At 40.0% G+C, this 25,719-nt stretch overlaps 1 protein-coding gene across 1 annotated transcript in view; it reads right to left on the bottom strand.

Annotated features, from left to right (window-relative positions):
* Nucleotides 1–16,858, bottom strand: part of RAD51 (RAD51 recombinase) — a 35,633-nt gene extending 18,775 nt beyond the window's left edge. Inside the window, exons 1-3 of the mRNA XM_047738623.1 lie at nucleotides 16,600–16,858; nucleotides 10,430–10,532; nucleotides 7,411–7,548 (exon numbers count right to left, since the gene is read on the bottom strand). Coding sequence (XP_047594579.1) covers nucleotides 7,411–7,548; nucleotides 10,430–10,516 — 225 coding nt within the window. The 5' untranslated portion in view covers nucleotides 10,517–10,532; nucleotides 16,600–16,858. The remainder of the gene's footprint in view (nucleotides 1–7,410; nucleotides 7,549–10,429; nucleotides 10,533–16,599) is intronic.
* Between the last annotated feature and the right edge of the window lie 8,861 nt (nucleotides 16,859–25,719).

Below are 25,719 nucleotides of genomic sequence, written 5' to 3'. Positions count from 1 at the left end.
TCAGCTCTACCTTTTCTTTTACACTGTCAAGGTCGAAAACACTTATCTATCATTTTGTAGTCACTGATAAGTCTTCAGTAATGAGTCTATCAATTAATTCCAAAATTTAAAATAAATGCATTTAGGGGTGCCTGGGTGGCACAGTTGGTTAAGCATCCAACCCTTGGTTTCAGCTCAGGTCATGATCTCAGGGTACTAGGATCAAGCCCTGCCTCAGACTGAGATTCTCTCTCCCTCTTCCTTTGCCCCTCATGCTCATGCTCACACACTCTCTCTTAAATAAATAAATAAAAGATACTAGAAAAAAGCACACTATACAAACTAAGCAGAAAGAAGGAAATAAGATTAGACTATAAACTAGTAAAATAAGAGACTAGAAATACAATAGAGAAAAATCAATGAAACCAAGAGTTGGTTCTTTGAAAAGATCAGCAAAATTGATAAATCTTTAGCCAGACCAAGGGGGCGGGGGAGACTCAGGGGCGCCAGAGTGGCTCAGTCGGTTAAGTGTCTACCTTCAGCTTCAGCTTTAGCTCAGGTCATGATCTGAAGGTTCTGGGATCGAATCCCACATCAGGCTCCCTGATTGGAAGGGAACCTGCTTCTCCCTCTCCCTGCCGTTCTGCCTGCTTGTTCTCCCTCCCTCTCTCTCTCTGTCAAATAAATAAATAAAATCTTAAAAAAAAAAAAAGACTCAAATCACACATCAGGAAAGAAAGGAATTATTAACCTTACAAAAACAGAACTCTATGCCAACAAATTAGATAACTGCAATAAAATAGGCAAATTCCTAGAAAGACACAAACTAAATAAACTCAATAATCCATAATTCACAAAAATAATCCAAGTCAAGGCACAAATGATCACTTGAATCTGAATATGTAAGATTTTATTTATTTGTTGGAGAGAGAGAGAGAGAGTGAGAGAGCAAGCAACCACAAGCAGGGGGAGCAGCAGGCAGAAGGAGAAGCAGGCTGCCCGCTGAGCAAGGAGCTCGATGTAGGACTTGATCCCAGGACCCTGGGATCATGACCTGAGCTGAAGGCAGATGCTTAACTGACAGCCACCCAGGCATCCCTGGCTGAACCTGAATCTAAACTCAGCAAAATAAACTGAGTCTGACTAAAAAAAAAAAAAAGAAAAAGAAAAATGTGAATACATCCATAGCAAGTAGAGATTAAACTTGTCATTTAAAAACTTTCCACAAAGAAATACAGAAATCAGGGGCACCTGGGTGGCTCAGTGAATTAAGCCTCTGCCTCATGCTCAGGTCATGATCTCAGGGTCCTGGGATGGAGCCCTGCATCCAGCTCTCTGCTCAGCAGGGAGCCTGCTTCCCCCACCCCCTGCATGCCTCTAAAGGCATGCCTACTTGTGATCTCTCTCTGTCAAATATATAAATAAAATCTTAAAAAAAAAAAAATAGGGGCACCTTCGTGGCTCAGTGGGTTAGAGCCTCTCCATTCAGCTCAGGTCATGATCCCAGGATCCTGGGATCGAGCCTGGCATCGGGCTCTCTGCTCAGTGGGGAGCCTGTTTCCTCCTCTCTCTCTCTGCCTGCCTCTCTGCCTCCTTGTGATCTCTGTCAAATAAATAAATAAAATTTGTAAAATAAATAAACAAGAAAAAAGGAAACCAATGAATAGCTGAGTAGTAGGCTTTAAATTATTCCCTAAACTTCTCTAAACTATCTCACTTGAAAACTCATTAAAATGTTTATATTCCAGCTTTGTAAATTTAATTCATTGCAGCATCAGTGTGTGAGAAGTGCAATTCTTTCACTAAAGTTCCAATTTTAACAACTCAATGTCCCTCATAGGCTTTTGCTGTCAAATTCAAATGATAACTTTTTCATACACCACCTTGCTTTTATACCTGAGTCATGTCTGTCTCCAGTGTTTTCTTTTTCTCTTTTTAAGATTTTATTTATTTATTTGACTGAGAGAGAGACAGCAAGAGAGGGAACACAAGCAGGGGGAGTAGGAGAGGAAGCAGGCTTCCCGCTGAGCAGGAAGCCCAATGCAGGGCTCTATTCGGGGCTCCATCCCAGGACGCTGGGATCATGACCTGAGCTGAAGGCAGATACTTAATGACTGAGCCACCCAGGGGCCCCTTCCAGTGTTTTCTGACTTTATCATTTCTCAAATTTACCGACCTCTCAATCTTACCATGTATATTCTACTGAAACCCTTCTACCTCAGGTTCCTTCTCTTCTCTCCTCCAAACTGAGCTTTGTGCTCCCGAGTCAACTACTGTCCCCAACTCTCCTTCACTGAGTACTTGAATTGGAGTCTAATCTAGATCTTTTGTTTTCCACACTCATTTTGTTAAAGTATATCCTCAAGTAACTTCCTAAGAAAGTGCGTAAGAGAAAAATGTTCTGAATTATTTTATTTCTGAAAATGTTTTATTCTGCCCCAGTATTTGGTTAATAAAATTGCCACAAAGAGAATTCTAGGTTTAAAATTATTTTCCTTTAAGGGTGCGTAGGTAGCTCTGTCGGTTAAGCATCTGACTTTAGCTTGGGTCATGACCTCAGAGTCCTGGGATTGGGGCCCCTGTTGGGCTCCACACTTGGGGGGAGTCTTCTTGTCCCTCTGCACCTCCACCCGCTCATATACTCTCTCTTAAATAAATAAAATCTTAAAAAAATAATAAAATTATTTTCCCTCATAACTTTGAAGGCATTGTTCTACTAGCTTCTACCAGTCAGATTTCTGTTAAGAAATGTGGTCTTTCCAGGCACCTGGCTGGTTTAGTTGGTGGAGCAAAGAATTTTTGATCTTAGGGTTGTGAGTTCAAGCCCAACAGTGGGTGCAGACATTACTTAAAAAAAAAAAAAAAAAAAAAAAAAGTAGTCTTTCTGATTTTTTATTCCTTTAGAATTGCTTCCCCCCCCCCCGAATTCTTTAAGAATCTTCTCTTTATGACTGGTATACTGAAATTTCACACTCATGTGTCTAAGTGTGGGTCTCTGATACTCCATAAATTCTTACTATGTGAGATTTCCCTTTAGCTCTGCCAAATTTTCTGTTATTATGTCTTAGAGAATTTCTTCCCCTTGTTTTTTCTATGATCTCTCTTCCTGTAACTTCTACTAATCCTCAGGAAAAATGAAGATTAATGAAAACCAGAAGATAAAATAGACTATAAACCAATACCGAACCTTAATTAATGTGTACTAAAATATTTAGAGGGAAATATACTGACATCTACAACTTTCTTTGAAAAGTATTAAAAAAATCCAAGATGGACTGATTGTTGGATAGAGACATCAACAGACAGGTGGTAAGTCAAATATATTAAAATTTAATGGCAGAGTCTAGGTAATGGGTATATAAGTTTTCACTGTAAAATTCAACATGACAGTAAGTTAAAAAATTTTAGTAAAAAAAGGCTAAGAAAAAAACATAGCAGTTGCTTTCCCTGTTTGTCGTTTTAACTCCTAAATTCTAGACTATGAGCCCTTACAGGTACAAAATATTATAACTAAAGTGAAATGTGAAGTAAAAACCATGCAACTGCCTAATCTGGGAGAACTTTACTTCTATTCGCACACTTACATAATGAGTTACTTTCATTTCTGCTAGCTGAAGTCTTAAATGTATAGTTTTCAATAGCCAAGAACTACCAAACCTTGGACACAAGACACAGAATGGTGAATAGAAGGAAAATATCATGGGGCACCTGGGTGGCTCAGTAGGTTAAGCGACCAACTCTCGATTTTGGCTCAGGTCATGATCTCAGGGTCGTGAGATTGAGCCTGTTTGGGGCATTCAGCAGGGAGTCTGCTTAGGATTCTTTCTCCCTATGCCCCTCTCCCCACTACACACACGTATGCATGCATGCCCTCTAATAAATCTTAAAAAATGGAAAATATTACAAAAAATAACTGTGCTGAATCTGTCAGTGCTTACAGTACACAAAGAGAACACAGTTCAACAAAAGCCAATTACAATTAAACTTTGAAAATGTGGAGAAGATCACATAAATATGTCACCTTCTGAACAAATTTGTCCATAAAATCTTTTTCTACCACCTTGATGTACCTACTACAAATGATTTTCTTTATTTTCCTTTCTCCACTGTAACAGTGGATATTCTTTTTTTTTTTTTTTTAAAGATTTTATTTATTTATTTGACAGAGAGAGATCACAAGTAGACAGAGAGGTAGGCAGAGAGAGAGAGAGAGAGGGAAGCAGGCTCCCTGCTGAGCAGAGAGCCCGATGTGGGACTTGATCCCAGGACCCTGAGATCATGACCTGAGCCGAAGGCAGCGGCTTAACCCACTGAGCCACCCAGGCGCCCCAACAGTGGATATTCTTGTTGAAAATCTCAATTTCAGTAGCATCTGGGTGGTGCGGTTGGTTGAGTGTGCAACTCTTGGTTTGGGCTCAGGTTATGATCTCAGGGTCGTGAGATCAAACTCCACATGGGGCTCCATGCTCAGCATGGAGTCTGTTCCAGATTCTCTCTCCCTCTCCCTTTGCCCTTTCCATTCATGCTCTCTCTCTAAAATAAATCTTTTCTTAAAATTTTTTAAAAAAGATTTTATTTATTTATTTGACAGAGAAATCACAAGTAGGCAGAGAGGTAGGCAGAGAGAGAGGGGGACGCAGGCTCTCCACTGAGCAGAGAGCCCTATGGGGGGCTCAATCCCAGGACCCTGAGATCATGACCTGAGCTGAAGGCAGAGGCTTAACCCACTGAGCCACCCAGGTGCCCCTAAAATAAATAAATCTTAAAAAAAGAAAAAAAATCTCAATTTCAAAGACTTTGGGGAATTGAAGGAATAGCCACAGTGACTGAAGAAATCTTCTTTAACCTTTAAAAGCAAATAACATCATCCACCTTTATCCACTAGAAATTCACAGTACAAAATGTCTGAAATCAAAGAGGACAGAAAAATACACCTAGCTCTGTATCATTTTGCATATCTCATTTTGCTTTATTAAAGGTGTTTATTTGTGTTTTCATGAAAGCAGAACACTGATTTGATTTCTAAAACTAAGGTCTGACAAGGCATAAGCAAAGATCCTGTCAGGATTTGTTCTGACACAAATATTAATGCCCAGAAAGAAAACCAATAGATTTTAGGGATACCTACTGGCTTAGTATCACATATACTCTTTTGATGAGGTATTAGGGGCTCAGAACTGTCACTTCCAATTAAGTCATCATTTCAACAACATATGTGAATAATACAATAAATGAAAACTTCAGAGGCGCCTGGGTGGCACAGTTGGTTAGGCACCCAAATCTTGGTTTAAGCTCAGGCTGTGATCTCAAGGTTGTGAGACTGAGCTCTGCATCAGGGTCAGTGTTCAGAATAATAAATAAATCTTAAAAAAATTAAAAAAAAAAAAAAAAAAGAATTATGACTTCTCAGCCCTGAGTTACTATTACAAAGTGGTTTAAATAAATGAAGTAAAATCCCTACCAGTGCTTAAAAATTCAAAGCTCTCAGTATAATACCCAATAAAACAGAATTAATCAGGTTGTGCATATATTAATGTATGAGATAGTAAGTACCCACAAATCTCAGCTATTGTCCATTTGACTAAGTTATATGGCAGTACATACACTGAAGCTAACCAATAACAAAGGATGCAGTCTTTTTTTTTTTTTTAAGATTTTATTTATTTATTTGACAGAGAGAGATCACAAGTAGGCAGAGAGGCAGGCAGAGAGAGAGGAAGGGAAGCAGGCTCCCCGCTGAGCAGAGAGCCTGATGCAGGACTCGATCCCAGGACCCTGAGACCATGACCTGAGCTGAAGGCAGAGGCTTTAACCCACTGAGCCACCCAGGTGCCCCAGGATGCAGTCTTTTTTGAAGATTCTTTAGCTTTGTAAGACTTTTTCAGAGAAAATATTCTGAAAAATTGGAAACTATAATAGTAATCAACATAAAATATGGAAATCAATTTTATAGATATTTACTTATTTTATCCCAGGGTCCTGGGATCAAGCCCCGCATTGGGCTCTCTGCTCAGCAGGGAGCCTGCTTCCCCCTCTCTCTCTGCCTGCTTCTCTGCCTACTTGTGATCTGTCAAATAAATAAATAAAAAATCTTAAAAAAAAAAAAGTTCAAGGGTAAAGCTAATCCAACTGTATAACTATAGGGGCGCTCAGGTGGCTCAGTCTGTTAAGCTCAGGTCATGATCCCGGCATCCTAGGATTGAGCCTCAAGTTGGGCTCCCTGCTCAACAGAAAGTCTGCTTCTCCCCCGCCCCCCGACTCATGCTCCAATAAATAAATAAAATATTGGGGGGGGAACCCAGCTAAATAATAACTAAATACCAAAGGGTAAGTGCATAAAATAAAATATAACCATGAGAATTATGAATGTGAAAGAAAAATTAATAGTAGCTATAAGTCATTGGAAGGAAATGAGAAAAGATCATAATATGATAGGATGAAAATAACTGGATTCTAGTTTTAGTTCTGCCACTGCCTGCATGACCTTGGGTAAATAACTGAACCACAGTATCTTACGTTTCCTCATCCATAAAACAGAGATAATACTGGCCCCACCTATTTTTCTCAGTGTTGTTATGAAGGTCAGATGAGAATATATATAAAAGAGTGGGATTTCAAAGTTAAAATGCTATATAAGGGATTATTAGACTTCTACTTCATTTCTATTAAGCCAGTAAAATCACTTTTATGTCATTAAAGTTAAAAAAAAAAACTAGCACATGATTTGAAATCACATTCTCTTGTCATTATTAAAGAATCTTGCCTATGATTAGTTAGCTAATAAGAAATAAAAACAGCTTTTCTATTTGAAAGTAAAACTTGATTATACAAAATGAAGAAACTTCAGAAAACTGAGGCAAAAGTAAAAATCGCTCACATTCTTACCATTCAGAAATAACACCACAAATATTTTAGTGTATTTATCCTGTGTATGTGCTATACACACATTTTTAAAAACAAAAAAAAATCAACCATGTATGTGTGTGTGTGTGTGTATTTGTGTCTTATTACCCTGCTATCTTATATCAGGAACATTCCTGATATTAGGAATCCTTATGTTTCTTATATCAGAAACATTCTCCTATATCAATGAATATTCTTTGAAATTCTTTTTAGTGGCTACATACTAATGAATATATTTCTAAGGCATGAGATCATAATTTCTAGAAAGATAAGGTACATCACCACGTACTGCTGGCGGAAATGCAAACTTACCAATTTGGCAGTACTCATACCCCATGAAACTAATTTCCTTGAGAGAAAATCCCAATTTATGCAAGGAGGCACATATAAACATAATTAACTAGCGCAGTCACCTCTGGAAAGGGGAACACAATGACACACTGGGAGATGAAGAAGGAACACTGCCACCTTCACTGTACATGCTATTCCCACTAATGCCTCCCCCTACATCACATAAGCAGTACTTACCAGAATTTTGTCAGCTTTGGCTTCACTAATCCCCTTAATATTTATCAATTCCTTCTTTGGTGCATAGGCAACAGCCTCCACAGTATGGAATCCAGCCTCTTCCAATTTCTTCACATCATTGGCATTTATACCACATTGCTGCAAGTGAAGAAAACCATGGATAAGTGTAAGCTTCAGTTCTCTCAGCTAACATAGATATTTGCCCTACCCAATTCAGAGCTGTTTTGAAGAACTGTAATATTATATGCAAAAGCTTTGAAAAGTATTCTATACACATGAGGTATTTAAAAACAAATTACCAACCCTTTCATTTTGAAAACCAATACTTCTAAACTAGTAGTCCCATGTACGTATTCTCATCATGAGTTGGGACTAAACCACTAATTCACAGGCACTGGGAATAAACTAGTAACCCTCAACCTTTTACGACTTCTCAAATGAACTTTGAGGAGCGCGTGGGGGGCTCAGTCGGTTAGGTGTCTGCCTTTGGCTAAAGTCATGATTCTAGAGTCCTGGGATTGAGACCCACCTCAGGCTCCCTGCTCAGCAGGGAATCTGCTTCTCTATCTCCCTCTGGCACTCTTCCTATTTGTGCTCTCTCTTCCTCTGTCAAAAACGTGAGACACTGGGCCCTAAAAAGCCACCTTAAACCACTGTTTCTAATGTTTTCTACATCAAACACAAATAAAAAAATGTTTTTTGTTTGTTTGTTTTACTCTAAGCTGGAGTAAACAGAGAAGCCTGCCCCAGAGCTGAGGGTAGCAAAATGACTGAATCACTCTAACAAGTGACATTAAAAATGGGGGAAAACTGGGGTGCCTGGGTAGCTCAGTTGGTTAATTGTATAACCCCTATAGTTATACAGCTGGATTAGCTTTACCCTTGAACTTTTTTTTTTTTTTTAAGATTTTTTATTTATTTGACAGATCACAAGTAGGCAGAGAAGCAGGCAGAGAGAGAGGGGGAAGCAGGCTCCCTGCTGAGCAGAGAGCCCGATGCGAGGCTTGATCCCAGGACCCTGGGATAAAATAAGTAAATATCTATAAAATTGATTTCCATATTTTATGTTGATTACTATTATAGTTTCCAATTTTTCAGAATATTTTCTCTGAAAAAGTCTTAGAAGGCTAAAGGATCTTCAAAAAAGACTGCATCCTGGGGCACCTGGGTGGCTCAGTGGGTTAAAGCCTCTGCCTTCCGCCCAGATCATGATCCCAGGGTTCTGGGATCGAGCCCCGCATTGGGCTCTCTGCTCAGCGGGGAGCCTGCTTCCCTTCCTCTGTCTCTGCTTGCCTCTTTGCCTACTTGTGATCTCTTTCTGTCAAATAAGTAAATAAAATCTTAAAAAAAAAAATAAAAATAAAAGAAAATGGGGGCACCTGGGTGGCTCAGTGGGTTAAGCCGCTGCCTTCGGCTCAGGTCATGATCTCAGGGTCCTGGGATCGAGTCCCACATCGGGCTCTCTGCTCAGCAAGAAGCCTGCTTCCCTCTCTCTCTCTCTACGCCTTCCTCTCCATCTACTTGTGATCTCTCTCTGTCAAATAAATAAATAAAATCTTTAAAAAAAAAAAAATAAAAAAAATAAAAAATAAAATAAAAGAAAATGGGGAAAAACTAGTTTTGGTTATGGACTCATATACCAGTTCACAAAATAAACCACCCAAATGTACCTCTTCCTACCTATATTACAAATTCAGCTTTGATTTTATTAGCCATCAAAACTATGACTGCTGGGACAATATTAGTGGTGGAATGTGTATGTATTTGTGGGTTGGAAAGGGTTTTTGAGAGGGGAGGGCCTGCCCACAGAAATAAGCTCTCCTATCAATATTTATTTATTTATTTATTTTTAATTTTATTTTATTTATTTTTTTTATTTATTTTTAATAATTTTATTATTATTTATTTATTTTATTTATTTTTATTTTATTTATTTATTTATTTATTTTTTTAAAAATAAATCCCAGGACCCCGAGACCATGACCTGAGCCGAAGGCAGCGGCTTAACCCACTGAGCCACCCAGGCACCCCTCCTATCAATATTTAAGCAATAAGCAAAATGCATGTGTGGGTATAAGGATGCTCATAATACCAGAAGTTATGATGCTGAACTCTGTAATATTTATCACAAACCCGTTTATATTAACTTCTGCTGGAGTCTTGAAGTTTAGCTGAGGTGGTTGGAATATGTGTAAAGGGAAGAATAAAGGCTTTCTCTGCTTTCCCTCCTACTTCTCTCAGCCTATGTCTGTGGCACTCACACTGTGGGGCGTCTGTACAATGGGAAGAAATAGTGCAAAGGCCCAGGTCCGATGTTTGATGTTCCTGTGCAGAGTCCTGAATTGGAGCTTGACCCTTACACCTTAATAGCTACAAGCCCTTCTCCCTGACCACAACAGCTGTCTTGCTAGTAACTTCAGCACAGATATGGGTAAATGGAGAGACAATGCTCCTCTCTCTTCCTGCATAGCTGTCCTAGGCCACTCTAATTCTCTGGATTGTAATTTCATAAGTAGTATCAAGACTCCACCAAGACTCCACCATGAGATCCTAGGGCTTTTAGTTTTTGACAATCCAACTCTAAGAAAGAAAAATGATAAAGTAGGAGGAGAATTCCTTTTTTTTTTTTTTTTAAGATTTTATTTATTTATTTGACAGAGAGAAATCACAAATAGGCAGAGAGGCAGGCAGAGAGAGAGGAGGAAGCAGGCTCCCTGCTGAGCAGAAAGCCCGATGCGGGGCTCGAACCCAGGACCTGGGATCATGACCCGAGCCGAAGGCAGCGGCTCAACCCACTGAGCCACCCAGGCGCCCCAGGAGGAGAATTCTTAACGAAAGAGATATGGCCAGACATGTTTAGCATTTCCACAGGATCCTTGATAACACTTTTGAAAACTCTAATTTAGGTCTTGACCGTAGGTAATAAATCAATGGTTTATGAAAAGGTTGTAAGTTCTCCCAACAGGTAGGAGACTGTAATCTAGCATTATAATTCTAAAATTAACAACTAAGCACATACCTCTAACCGTGAAATCGGTTGTGGGCCAAAGCTTTCTTCTTCCACTGAAGTATCTGCATTTGCTTCAAGCTGCATTTGCATAGCCATTACTCAGCATTCAATACTGAAAAATACAGATGGCCAGAAAAAGTACAGAGCTGCAAAGTTCGTTTTGAAATAAATCTCTGAAGAATTACTTGTTAGTCTTTTGGTCTAATCACTGACCTACCCATGGCAGGAAAAAAGAACATATCTCACCAGCTTCCCCTTCCACTAGATAGTTTTTTTTTTTTTTTAAAGATTTTATTTATTTATTTGACAGAGAGAAATCACAAGTAGGCAGAGAGGCAGGCAGAGAGAGAGGAGGAAGCAGGCTCCCTGCTGAGCAGAAAGCCCGATGTGGGGCTTGAACCCAGGACCTGGGATCATGACCTGAGCCGAAGGCAGCGGCTTAACCCACTGAGCCACCCAGGCGCCCCAGATAGTTTTTTTTTTAAGACTTTATTTATTTATTTATTTGTGAGAGAGAGAGAGAGAGAGAGAACACAAGCAGGCAGAGTGGCAGGCAGAGGCAGAGTGAGAAGCAGGCTCCACGCTGAGCAAGGAGCCCGCTGTGGGACTCAATCCCAGGACTCTGGGATCAGGACCTGAGCCAAAGGTAGCGGCTTAAACGACTGAGTCACCCAGGTGTCCCTCCACCTAACTAGTTCTATCAGATATAGTTTAGGAAGAGCCAGGACTAGTGTGCTTCTTAAAGATGTACAGCTTAACTAGACCAACTATGTCCCCAGTTCCCCTGCTTCACATTCCTTGAGGGTAGGGGCCAAGTTATTTATTTGTGTACAATTTGTGTACACCCCATGATACATTAAATGTTAGGTGTTTGGCAAGTATTTGGTAAACCAAAGTGGACTTTGCAAGACTCTACTTAAAATGTGAAAAACAAAACAAAAAAACCTAGTGAAAGTTTGTTAAACTGTTTCAATTTTATTGTTCCCTTCAAGCAAGTAGGGTTTGGGGGTGGTGGGAGAGGAGTGAAATGAAAGTACAGAATGACTGCCCATAAGCCTCTACTCCTGATAAGGCAGTAGACTGAGATGAAAGTACTTTTCATCTCAGCCAAGGATCATAGCTTGTAGTCACATATTCTGCTTCCAATAGGAATGTATGAAATTTAGGGCGCCTGAGTGGCTCAGTTGGTTAAGCGCCTGCCTTCAGCTCAGATCATGATTCCAGAGTCCTTGGATCAAGTCCTACATCAAGCTCCCTGCTCAATGGGGAGTCTACCTCTCTGCCCTTCCCCTGGCTCATGCAGGCATGTGTGCTCTCTCTCTCAAATAAATAAATAATCTTAAAAAAAAAAAAAAAAAAGCAGGGGAATGTGTGGAATTTAAACGTTACCATTTTAATCAATTTCAGACCTCACTGAATGCACAAATGAGGGGTGCCTGGGTGGCTCAGTGGGTTAAGCCTCAGCCTTTGGCTTGGGTGATAATCTCAGGGTCCTGGGATCAAGCACTGCACTGGGCCCTGCTCAGCAGGAACCCTGTTTCCCGCCTCCTCTGCCTGCCTCTCTGCCTACTTGTGATCGCTGTCTGTCAAATAAATAAATAAAATCTTTTAAAAAAATGCACAAGTGAATAACATTCAAGAACCCTGCTCAGTCTGAAATCCATAGAGCATTAGGCCCATACCTAGTCAGGTTATTATGATAGTTAAGATTGCTCAGGTTGAAAGTAATGGAGAACAAAAAATTTTAATTATCTTCAAAGATGTTAGTAAAAGTGAGCAAAACTTTTTTTGAGGGTGGGGAGAGAGAGAATGCAGGGCAGGGGTGAGAGGGTAGAGGAAGAGGGAGAATCTTAAGCAGGCTCTGCGCCTAGTGAGGAGCCCAAGAGGGCTAGATCTCATGATCCCGAGACCATAACCTCAGCCAAACCCAAGAGTCAGACACTTACCCAACCGGACTACCCTAGCACCCCAAAAGTGAACAAGTCTTAATGTTCACAAGAATAAATGAATTTAAATCACACCAAAACAATCTGAACAATTTAACAATCTGGATAAATTTAACTTAAAGATAACACATGAAATCTTCATTCTTCAAGACTTCACAAAAGAGGTCCATTTTTTCCCTTTTTAAAAAAAAGTATTAATTTCAGGTGTACAGCATAGTGCTCTGATAACTCTGTATGTTACGCTATGCTCACCACAAGTGTAGCTACCATCTGTCACCATACAACACAAGACCACTGACTATATTCCCTATGCTGTACCTTTTACTCCTTTGTGTTTTTTTTTGTTTGTTTTTTTTGTTTTTGTTTTTTTACTTTTTTTAACTTTGACTTTTACTCCTTTGTTCTGTTACTGGAAGTCTGTGCCTCTCACTCACTTTCACCCATTTTGCCCATTCCTCTTCCTCCCCTTTGGGAGTTATCAGTTCTCTCTGTATTCATGGGTCTGTTCCTGCTTTCATTTATTTTTGTATTTTTACACTCTACATACAAATGAAATCATATGGTATTTGTCTTTCTCTGTATGACTTATTTCACTTAGTATACTACCCTCTAGGTCCCTCCATATTGTTGCAAATGGGAAGATCTCATTCTTTTTAAAGGCTGAGTAATATTCTACTGTATGTATTATACATACATAATACATACCTACCATATCTCCTTTATCCATTCATGTATGGATGGACACTCGGGTTGCTTTTGTATCTTGGCTATTGTAAATAATGCTGCAGTAATCATTGGGGAGCTTTTATTTTTTTCAAGTAAATATCTTCATTTTCTTTGAGTAAATACCCTGTAGTGGAATTTTTGGATCACATGGTATTTCTATTTTTAATTTTTTGAGGAACCTCCATACTGTTTTCCATAGCAGCTGCACTAAATGTAAATTAGTGCACCAACAGTTCATGAGGGTTCCTTTATATCCACATTCTCACCAGTCAGGATCCCTTATTTCTTACCTTTTTCATTTTAGCCATTGTGACAGAAGGGAGGGGATACCTTATTGTGGTTCTGGTTTGCAATTCCCTGACGATTAGTGATGTTGAGTACCTTTTCATGTGTCTGTTTGCCATCTGTGTCTTCTTAAGGAATGATCATTTGTTGTTGATTGGTTCAGATGCACATCTCTTAGATAGTTGATTTAACATAATGTGTGTCTATGATAGTGCTAAATATCAGGATCACCTGAATGGAACTTAAATTTAAACATCTCCCTTCATAAGGGAAACTGGAGGGCTCAAGTCATGATCCCAGGGTCCTGGGTTCAAGCCCCGAATCAGGCTCCCTGCTCAGTAGAGAGCCTGCTTCTTCCTCTCCCTCTGTCTGCCACTCTGCCTAGTTGTGCTCCCTACCCCTCTGTCAAATAAATAAATAAAATATTTAATTAAAAAAATACAAAAAAACCCACATCTCCCTTCATAATCTATGAAAAAGACAGAACTGCAGAGTAATGGAGAAAGGACTGTCTTTTGAATAAACAGTGCTGGGTTGATGGGAGAGCCTTACAGATTAAGAAACCACCCCCTTACTCCACATACAGAAGAACCATCCATTTCCAATTCAATTACAGACCTAAATCTAAGACTTAAAACAAAGCTTTTGGAATATAAGTGAATATCCTCATGACTTTAAATAAAGATTTTTTGAACTGGATACATAAAGCAATAATGAAAAAAGAAAAGACTGAAAAATTGGACTACATTTAAACTTAGAACTTCTATCAAAAGACACTACTAAGAAAACAAAAAGTCAAACTACAGTATATTTACCATATATACAAACAAGGCTGATAATTAAAATATATAAAAAACTTCAGGGGCACCTGGATGGCTCAGTCAGTTAAGTGTCTGCCTTCAGCTCAGGTCTGGACCCCAAGATCCTGGGATGGGGCCCCACGTCGGGCTCCTTGCTCAGCAGAGAGCCTGCTTCTCCCTTTCCCTCTGCCTGCCACTCTGTCTACTTGTGCTCTCTCTCTCTCTGTCAAATAAATAAATAAAATCTTAAAAAAATATTTGTATATTTATAACTTCAAATCAGCAAGAAAGAACAACTCAATAGAAAAACAGAGATCTGGGGCACCTGGGTGGCTTAGTGGGTTAAGCCTCTGCTTTCTGCTCAGGTCATGATCTCAGGGTCCTGGGATCGAGCCCCACATCGGGCTCTCTGCTCAGCGGGGAGCCTGCTTCCCCCTCTCTCTGCCTGCCTCTCTACTTGTGATCTCTCTGTCAAATAAATAAATAAATAAATAAATAAAATCTTAAAACAAAACAGAGATCTGAGCAAGCACTTTAGGATAGAAGATACCTAGTAAACATATGAACCAACAGGGGTGCCTAGGTGGCTCAGTGGATTAAGCCTCTGCCCTTGGCTCAGGTCATGATCCCAGGGTCCTGGGATCAAGCCCCACATCCGGCTCTCTGCTCATCAGGGAGCCCGCTTCCCTCTCTCTCTCTGCTTGCCTCTCTGCCTACTTGTGGTCTCAGTCTGTCAAATAAATAAAATCTTAAAAAAAAAAAAGCCAAACAAATATGAACAATAAACATATGAACCAACAAAGCTCAACCTGATTATCAGGAAAATTAAAACCATGAGGTATTTCTATATGCCACCAAAATAGATAAAATTAAAAAGATCAACAACATCAAGTGTTGGCAAGCATGTGAAACAACTAAACATTCATACACTGCTGGTCTGAATGTAAATTTATACTTTAGAAAACTGGCATTAAATGTAAACTGGGTGGCTCAGTTGGGTAAGCATCTGCCTTCTGCTTGCATTGTCATCCCAGGGCCCTGGGATACAGTGTCCTTGCTCAGCTGAGAGCCTGCTTTTCACTCTCCCTCTGCAGCAGCCCCTGCTTATGCTCTCTGACAAATAAATCAAATGTTTAACAAAAGTAAATAAACAAACGTGGAAGTTGAATATAAACAAATGCTACCACCCAGGTATTTCAACACTGTATTACTAACCAACTGAAAAGCAGACACATGTGCACCAAAATATACAAAGGAATGTTCTCAGCAGCCTTTCTCCTTTTAAAAGTCAGAAACCTGGGGCGCCTGGGTGGCTCAGTGGGTTAAGCCGCTGCCTTCGGCTCAGGTCATGATCCCAGAGTCCTGGGATCGAGTCCCGCGTCGGGCTCGCTGCTCAGCAGGAAGCCTGCTTCCCTTCCTCTCTCTCTGCCTGCCTCTCTGCCTACTTGTGATCTCTGTCAAATAAATAAATAAAAAATCTTAAAAAAAAAATAAAAAATAAAAGTCAGAAACTTAAAAAAAATAAAATAAAAGTCAGAAACTAGAAACCACCCAAATGTCCACCATAGGCAGAAAGAATAAGGGATCCGATATGGCAACAAAAAGAACTATTACTATATACAAAGATATGTATGAATCTACAGACAGAATGTTGAGCAAGACCAGACACAAAAATATAATCAGTATCACTTATACAAAATTCAAACACAGGCAAATTTAGTCAATGATGTTAGAAGTCAATAGAGCAGTTACCTCTGGAGAGAAAAAGGTTCATACTAGAGTGGGAACAAGGGAAGTTTCTGGGATGCCGACAACATTCTATTTATTGACCTGAGTAGTCATTACATACGTATATTCTCTTTGAAATAATTCAGAGCTGTATACACTTCTGATCTGTGCATCTTCTATACGCATATTACACTACACTTTAGAAGTTAAAAAAAAAACGAAACCTGACTGGAGAGGAGTCCCTAGGTATCACGTCAACAGCCTTCCGCATTAGGTAATGAAAACACCTTTGAGGAAACTGGAGGCCGGTACTTGGTAAGCAAAGCACGGAATAATGGAAAGAGGAATGACCAAAAATCCGGAAACCCTGGCTCTGACATAAACAGCTGTGACATTACATCGGTACACCCCTCTGGATCTCGGCTTTCTCGCCCCCGCCCATAAAGTGGGTGTTGGAAATGAAGGGTTCTAGGTTCCTCCCAGCTCTGGAGCCTGGAGACCGCTTCAGTTTTCGCCACAACCAGCTCTGACGGTGGGCTGGGCCCAGGCATGCCCCTGCTCCGCCGCGCCAACTCCGCTTTCTTATGCGGCTCAGAGGGGCGCATAAGCCGGCGGCCAGACCACGGGCCGGGTCGGGTTAATACGGGGACGTACCCCGACGCAGAAAGGGACCAGGTCTACACCTCGCACTCACCTCGGTCCACAGCGCTTCTCACTCGGGCGGGCTGCACGCTCCGACTTCTGTCCGCTGGTCTGGTCCGCGACCGACCCCGGACGGATTCCAGACGCCCCTCCTTGCTGCTAACTTCTCTACTTCCTTGTTCCGGCCTCCTGCACACAACCCAGGCGAGTTTTAGGTCACAACTACGCCCCCCAGGGAGCGTTAGCTCTCCTCAGACAAAGAGTGTCTGGCCGCACAACTCTACGGCAGCTTTCGGAGATCCCGCCAAATGCTCCGGAAGGGTCACGCCAGCGTCAACGTAACGTCTCCCCGCCCACCTCGGCGCCACAGCCTAGCCCGCCCTACCGCTACTCGCGAGCGGGAGGTGGGCCCAAGGATCTTGATCTTGCATGATGTCAAGGAGTTCCCTTTTCCGTTTACCCCTAAGAACTAATTCACAATTTGGAAGTCGCCAAAGTCTTCTCTTTCACCGGACCAAGGACTACAACTCCCAAGAGGTAGTGGGGTCGGCCGGAGACTCCAACTCCCAGTATGCACCGCGGGCGCCTAGCGTTTTTAGCGCCTCAGCCCCTCTGCGGAAAAGCCTGGCTTTACAGAGGTGTTCTCGATTTGCTTCCAAAGTATCTAAGCCTGTGTTTGCTCTGAGCTTCCGACATCATCATGTCAAATTCCTGCAGCCTGACGTTTTTCGGTAGAGCCGAGGATGCTCGAGTAGACAGATGAAACTGGAAAACAGAGCTAGTGAAGGGGAGAAAATGCCTGAAATACTAGTTATGTCTTGGTAATTTGCAAGAGATTTGCAAGACTCCAGAGGAAGAAGACATTGATTACCTTCTCATAGTTTTCCTGGAAAGTTTGACCTATGATTCTGGTTTTAAAGGGTGAATGGGGTTTCCTGGGCAAAGAAGAGGAGAGGAGGACATAACCACATAGAACAGTATGGGCATGGAAATTAACGACTGGTCAAGCCATAGCATTGTCTGATGAGGGAGGAAAAGAGTGCTGGAGGCGCTGATACTGTAAAGTTAACATTTAGTTCAAGTTATGAAGAAAGTTATGACCATGTGTGGAGCTTTAATCTTTCTTCTTTTTTTTTTTTTAAAGATTTTATTTATTTGTCAGAGAGAGAGGGAGAGAGAGCAAGCACAGGCAGACAGAATGGCAGGCAGAGGCAGAGGGAGAAGCAGGCTCCTGCTGAGCAAGGATCCCGATGCGGGACTCGATCCCAGGACGCTGGAATCATGACCTGAGCCGAAGGCAGCTGCTTAACCAACTGAGCCACCCAGGCGTCCCTAATCTTTATTCTTTAGGTAATGGGGAAATCACTGAAAAATTTTTAAAGATTTTATTTATTTATTTGTCAGAGACAGAGGGAGAGAGAGTGAGCGAGCACAGGCAGAGGCAGAGGGAGAAGCAGGCTCCCTGCCAAGCAAGGAGCCCGATGTGGGACTCGATCCCAGAATGCTGGGATCATGACCTGAGCCGAAGGCAGCCGCTTAACCAACTGAGCCACCCATGTGTCCCTCACTGAAAATTTTTAAGCAGAAGACTCCTATGATCTGTTTTCCCCCCACCACTACTTTATCATTGTGGGATGCGTTAAAGTTCATGAAGTTTTTATTCAATCCTCCCACTGTTGTCTTGTGACAATGACAGATTTCAGAAAAGAGTAAAGATAGCAAAAACTGTCAGGAAGCTCTTGCAATATTTTGGACAAGGGATGAAGGCTTGCTTGAGTTAGATCAATGACAGAACAGATTCAGGAAGCATTCTGGAGGCAGACTCAACCTAACAGTAATTATATAAATAGTACCTGGGGATAATTGTAACTGCCATACCAAATATACCCACTTAAAAAAAAAAGATTTTGGGCGCCTGGGTGGCTCAGTGGGTTAAGCCGCTGCCTTCAGCTCAGGTCATGATCTCAGGGTCCTGGGATCGAGTCCCGCATCGGGCTTCTCTGCTCAGCGGGGAGCCTGCTTCCCTCTCTCTCTGCCTGCCTCTCTGTCTACTTGTGATCTCTCTCTGTCAAATAAATAAATAAAATCTAAAAAAAAAAAAAAGACTTTATTTGACAGAGAGAAATCAGAAGTAGGCAGAAAGGCAGTCAGAGAAAGGGGGAACCAGGCTCCCTGCTGAGCAGAGAGCCTCATGGAGGGGGGGGGCGTCGATCTTAGGACCCTGAGATCATGACTTCCCCGGAAGGCAGAGGCTTAACCCACTGAGCCACCCAGGCGCCCCCAAATATACCCACCTTTACCTCCCCTTCACACCCTTTCCTTAGAACATTTGCAAACCCACAGCCCCTCTTGGTTGAACGAAATCACATGTGACTTTGACCTTTCATTAAAATCAAATTCCTGTGACTGTGTGGTTGTCAAACCAGAGAAACCCCTTTTATAGGAAGACTAAGAAATTGAGAGACCAAGAAAGTGGGAGAGAATGAGACAGAAAGGAACAATTTTGAAATCTGTTTTCCAAATCTTTCCAATTTCTCAGGAGCCCAGCAGCACTTACTATTCTCGAGATCTATGAAATACTCCTAAATGCCAATAAATCTCCCTTCCATTTCTTCTGCTTAAACCAGTTTGAGTAGTTTTCCGTTCTTTTCTTCCAAGACAACCCACTAAACATTTGGAAATAAGACAAACTAGTGTTCTTGCTAACAGTTAGCAATCCATATGAATATGTTTAAGTGTGTAGTGGAAAAGTTTTGAATATATCCTAGATTACGTCCAGTGACCTATTTGAAATCTCAAAGAGGTAACCTCTAGTAAAAAAAACTTTATCATGAGAAACCTAACCTTTTGTCTTTTTTTTTTTTTTAAGATTTTATTTATTTGACAGAGAGAGATCACAAGTAGGCAGAGAGGCAGGCAGAGAGAGAGGGGGAAGCAGGCTCCCCGTGAGCAGAGAGCCTGATGCGGGACTCGATCCCAGAACCCTGAGATCATGACCCGAGCTGAAGGCAGAGGCCCAACCCACTGAGCCACCCAGGCGCCCCCCTAACCTTTTGTCTTAAGGATAATAATTTCCTGGCACAGTCAACCTGGAGCATAGTAAGGGAAATCCGGAAGGGAAACCCACTGTCATGTCCAAGTGATCCAATTGAGTAATGCAAGGATGATCCAGTATGGGGAAATCTATTATAATTGACCACTTTAATAGGTCAAGGAGAAACCCATATGGTTAATTTCATTTTGAAAAAGCAATAAAATTCAACATTAATTCCTCATTAATGGGGAAAATGGGAGAAAGGAATCGGATGCTTCCTTAGCATGATCAAGAAAAAAGCAGATACTCCACACAAGCTGCTTTTGTTTGTTTACTTGTGAAATGTTAGAAATACTTTCATTAAAACCAAGAACTGGGGCTCCTGGTTAGCTCAGTATGAGGAGCACATGACTTAATTTCGGGGCTGTGGGCTGTGAGTTTGAGCTCCACGTTATGTATAGAGATTACTTGTGTAAAAAAGAAACAAAGAAAATTGTCTATTGCCACTATTATTTACTATTGTTTAGGAAATGTCACAGGGTGTAATAATTCAAGATAATAAAAAAAGATGTAAGTGTTCAGAAAGATTTACAGATATGATTATATACCTGGATAGTTTAAGGGACAATAAGAAAGTACATTAGTGTAACCAATTATGAAATATAAAAAGATCAGCACTTTATTAAGTCTTAATAACTAATTAGACAATATAATAGAAAAAGATCCCATTCACAGTAGTAACAAAAACCATAAGTGTCTAGGAACACACTTTTAGAAATGTTCAGGATCATCTTAAAAAAAAAAAAAAAGAAATGTTCATGATCTTTATGGAAAAATCTCTAAAACCATCTTCCCAGAGAAGGCTCAAAATTATAAAGTTGAAAATTCATCAACATCAATGAATTCACAATAGAAATCACAGTGCAATTCACGGCAATCACCATTAGTTGCCTACCCAATAGCCATTGCCCTTTATGGCTAAGAAAACCTAGTATGTGGAAGGATGTTCACTAGTGAGATTTTGGATGACTTTGCCTTCATCTGTATTCTTTTGTATATTATTTGCACTGTTGGTTTGAATTTATCTTGTTTTTATTATGACAATTGAAAAATTGTAATAAAAATATAAAATGCCTTGGAATAAGTCTAATAAGTGCACATCCTATGTAAAGAAAATTTTAAGATATTAACAAAGGACACAAAACAGAAAAAGTATACTGGTGGAAGACTCATATCTTAAAGATATCAATTGTCGATGAGCTGTTCATTAAATTTAATATAATGTGATTTCAGTACAAATTACATTAAGAGTTTTTGGGGAAGAAAACAAGCTAGTTCTTACCTTTATATGATAAAATAAAAAAAGCAAGAAGAGCTAGGAAAACCTAAGGGCCTGAAATGACCAGATGTTAAAACATATTATGAAACTGTAATAATTACAGGGCCATCTGGGTGGCTCAGTAGGTTAAGCATCTCACTCTTGATCTTGGCTCAGGTCATAATCTCAGGGCCATGAGATGGAGTCCTCTGTTGGACTCTGTGCTAAGTGTGGAGCCTGCTTAAGATTCTCTCTCTCCCTTTCCCCCTGCCCCTCCCCAACTCTCTCCTAAAAAAAAAAAAAAAAAAAAAAAAAAAAAAAAACCCAAAAAAAACCCCTATAAAAATTACAAAAGACTTTTAGAATAAGATAGGTCAATAGAACAGAACAGTTTAATCAGTGTCTTAGTTTCCTGTTGCTGCTGTAACAAATTACCACAAATATATGGCTTAAAAAAAATGTATCATCTTACAATTCTGGAGATCAGAATTCCTAATGGGTTTCACAGGGCTAAAAGCAAGGTGTTGACAGAATTGTGCCCCTTCTGGAGGTCCTAGGAGAAAATCTGTTCCTTTCCTTTTCCAGTCTCTAGAGGTAGCCAAATTCTTTGGCTCGAGGTCCCTTCCTCCCTCATCAAAGTCAACACTCTGATCTGTTTCCATTATCACATCTCCTTCTCTGACTCTGACATCCTGCCTTCCTCTTATAAAAAACCTTGTGATTACATTGGGCCTACCCAGCTAATCCAAGATAGTCTCCCCATGCCAAGATCCTTCAAAAGCTCTGCAGAGTTCCTACCGCCATGTAAAGTGACATTCACAGGTTTTGGGATGTGGACATCTGGGTGTGGGGGGGGCAGGGTGGTGTCTACTACTTTGCCTACTGCACTAAGATATGAATAGGTAGAGAAATCTAGTATATGATAAAGCATTCCAAGTAAGTGGGGATAATAGCCTATTTATTAAATGGTGCTGGGATAGCCACATAGTCATCTAGAAAAATAAAACAATTTGGATCCTTAACCTTTGTTAGGATAAATCCCCAATCGATTCAAAGACATAAATGTAAAGTATTAAACCATAAAAGTTCTAAGAGAAATCATCGATTTTACGGTAGGGAGAATCTAAATATAACATAAACTCAGAAGTCATAAAAGAAAATATTGATACATTTGACTACATATCTTTAAAACTCTAAATGGCAAAACCTATAATAAGTAAAGTCAAATAAAACCATAAGTTAGGAGGAAATTTGGCAAACAACTATCACAGTTTCATTTTTTAAAATCTAAATTCAATTAACACGTAACATATTATTGGTTTTAGAGGTAGAGGTTAGTGATTCATCTGTCTAATACCCATTGCTCATTACATCGTGCCTTTTTTTTTTTTTAAGATTTTATTTATTTATTTGACAGACAGAGATCACAAGTAGGCAGAGAAGCAGGCAGAGAGAGAGGGAAGCAGGCTCCCTGCTGAGCAGAAAGCCCGATGCAGGGCTTGATCCCAGGACCCTGAGATCATGACCTGAGCTGAAGGCAGAGGCTTTAATCCACTGACCAACCCAGGCGCCCTTCATGTGCCCTCTTTAATGTCCATCACCCAGTTACCCTATCCCACCATCCCCCTCCTCCCTAGAAACCTTCCAGTTTGTTTCCTATGATTAAGAGTCTCTTACAGTTTGTCTCACTCTCTGATTTCTTCTTGTTTTAACTTTTTCTCTCTTCCCTTATGATCCTGTTTTGTTTCTTAAATTCCACAAATGAGATCATATAACTGTCTTTCTCTGATTATTTCGCTTAGCATAATACCCTCTAGTTCCATTCATGCCATTGCAAATGGTAAGGTTTCTTTTTTTTGATGGTTGAGTAGTATTCCTTTGTGTATATATACCACTTTTTAAAAAATTTATTTTTTGTAAGATTTTATTTATTTGACAGTGAGAGAGATAACGAGAGAGCACGTGAGCGTGCGTGCATAAGCAGCAGGAGCAGTAGGCAGGAGAGGGAGAAGCAGGCTCCCCACTGAGCAAGGAGCCCAACTTAGGGCTTGATCCCAGGACTCTGGGATCATGACCTGAGCCAAAGGCAGTTGCTTAACTGAGTCACCCAGGTATCCCAACCATGCACTTTAAAGATTTTATTTGTCAGAGAGAGAGAGCAAGTGAGCACAAGCAGGGGACCAGAAGGCAGAGGGACAAGCAGGCTTCCCACTGAGCGAGGATCCTGATGTGGGACTCAATCCCACCGCATGTGATCATGCCCTGAGCCAAAGGCAGATGCCCAACTGACTGAGCCACCCAGGCATTCCCCAAGCTGTGTATTGCGTACTTTAATAGGTGAATTATATGATGTCAATTATATTTCAGTGAAGTTTTTTTTAAGATTTTATTTATTTGACAGAGAGCGAGCGAGCGAGTGCACAAGCAGGGGGAGTGGCAGCAGAGGGTGAGGGAGGAGCAGGCTCCCCATGGAGCAAGGAGTCCAAAATGGGGCTCGACCCTAAGACCCTGAGATCATGAAGGCAGATGCCTAATAGATGAGTCACCTAAGTGCCCCTCGGTGAAGTGTTTTAAAAAAAATAAAGAAAAAAAAAACAACTGAGACTGGGTGGCTCAGTTGGTTAAGCAGCTCAGGTCATGATTCCAGGGTCCTGGAATTGAGCTCCACATTGGGCTCCCTGCTCAGCAGAGAGCCTGCTTCTCTCTCTCCCTCTGCTGCCACTCTGCTTACTTGTGCTCTCTCCCTATCTCTCTGTCAAATAAATGAATAAAATCTTAAAAAAAAAAAAAAGGAAAAGGAAGAAAAGGATAAAAACCACAACACAGAATACTGGTCCCCACCCTTAGTGTTTCTGATTCAGCAGGTTTGGGGTGAAGCGGACACTACCAGTCTAGGGACTAGGTTTTGAGAACCACTCCATTAGCTCATAGAAATGATAGTTTCAGGGAAATGAACCATGAGAGACTATGGACTCTGAAAAATAATCTGAGGGTTTTGAAGGGTGGGGGGTGGGAGGTTGGATGAGCCTCGTGGTGGGTATTATGGAGGGCACGTATTATATGGAGCGCAGTGTGGTGCATAAACAATGAATTCTGATACACTAAAAAGAAATTTTAAAAATTTTAAAATTAAAAAAAAAAGAAAGAAATGATAGTTTCCTGAGGAACTTCAAATAGTTTTCTTTTACTGTCTTTCAGATACATAGACATAGGGATAACTGTGGTTTGTATCGGTTCTTATACTCAGGTCCTGACATATTTTAATCTTATCTCAGTTTTCAAATAAGTGGGTGTTTCTAGAAGGAGTTTTCTTTGGTATATCTTCAAATGTGTATTGAATACAAAGAACAAAAAACCTCTTCATTTCATAAAGAGACACTGCTTAAAAAGATTTCCTATAACAAACTTATTTTAATAGTGCAAAAACCAACCTGCTTCTAAACAGTGAAGGAACAACTTCCAAAAAATTTTATAAAAATAGCCAATCCTTTGAACAAATACAAATGCAAATAATTAAGTAAATATTACAATTATGTGGCAAACTCAGGAAGCAGAGACCATAATTACAAGCCAAATCATTCCTGGAGTTGGTCCATATCAGGTTACCAAAATGCATAAAACAAAACTTCTACTTTTCAGATTTACAGAAAAGAAATGAAACAACTCCATTAAGAAAACTAATTTAAATTTCATGGAAAACAGACGATATTGGTGACTTTAAAAGTTTTTCAAGAAGTTCATGGAAATGAAGAACATCTACATCTTGATTTTTATGGAAAATAAATTTTACGTTGACTTTTGAAGCTTAAAAGACCATGTGATCTTCTTGACCAAAGGCTCAGAAGTAAAAGCCAATTCAAGAGCGAAGATAATATTCATGGGACCTATAGGACTTTAACCTAATCCTAATAAAGCAAAATGTTAAGATGAATTAGTTTAAAAATGCAAATATACTTTAGAATTAGATATTAAAGAAACAAAATTTATCATGATTAGGATTTGAATAAAGTTTGGGTTAAAGTTTTCTCATATTTATCTATCTCAAAGATAATACTGATCATTCAGTATCAATGAATATGCTTATATTTGTGTATGGCTTGAGAAACAAATACTCACATTAAATTCATTACTACTGCCAGAAATTGACAAAACTGGTAGCTTCAAATGTGATATTGTTTGAAGTACCATTATTTAATAGAAAGAGACTGAGAATCTTGGTGTAAAGCATCCTTCAGAAAGATGGAAAATGCCCAGACAGAAGAGTATCTCTCTATACAGCTCTACATATTTCTGTATATATCTCCTTGCTACATTAAAAAAAAAAAATTACATATATGTACTAAGCCACAATGAATTAACTTTCTCTACAAAACTATACATAAGAAAACATTAATAGACATTATATAATAAAAGAAGGCAACGTCCTCAAGAAAAGATGGCAACCATTTGAATAGCTGAGGGCTATTGCTTTTTCTTAACATTTCTGGAATGGAGAAAAAAAGGATGAATAGTTTGTAGACAGATATATCTCTATTCCAGAAATATCTGGTAGACAGAAGCCAGGCAACTTAAAAATCATAGTTCTGTATATGAGGAAATGGTAATGTTTTTGTTACTGGTGACAGCTCTTCTTATACTTAAGTTACTTCTCAGGGCTTGTTCTATAGCAGAGAGCACAACTTTAATTAGAAGAAATTTTCCCTAAGTGTTCTACTATTTAAACCTCTTGTAAAAAGATTGGCAGTTTGATAATATGCTGTTTGAGGCGATCCATCATTCCTGACTGCAGAGATTTAAAAACTAAGCATACAAATTAACTA

This window comes from Lutra lutra, chromosome 7, assembly GCF_902655055.1.
Source record: "Lutra lutra chromosome 7, mLutLut1.2, whole genome shotgun sequence".
In the NCBI taxonomy this organism is placed as follows: Eukaryota; Metazoa; Chordata; class Mammalia; order Carnivora; family Mustelidae; genus Lutra; species Lutra lutra.
Note: the sequence above shows the minus strand (reverse complement) of the source record. Positions and strands in the feature narration are given on the sequence as shown.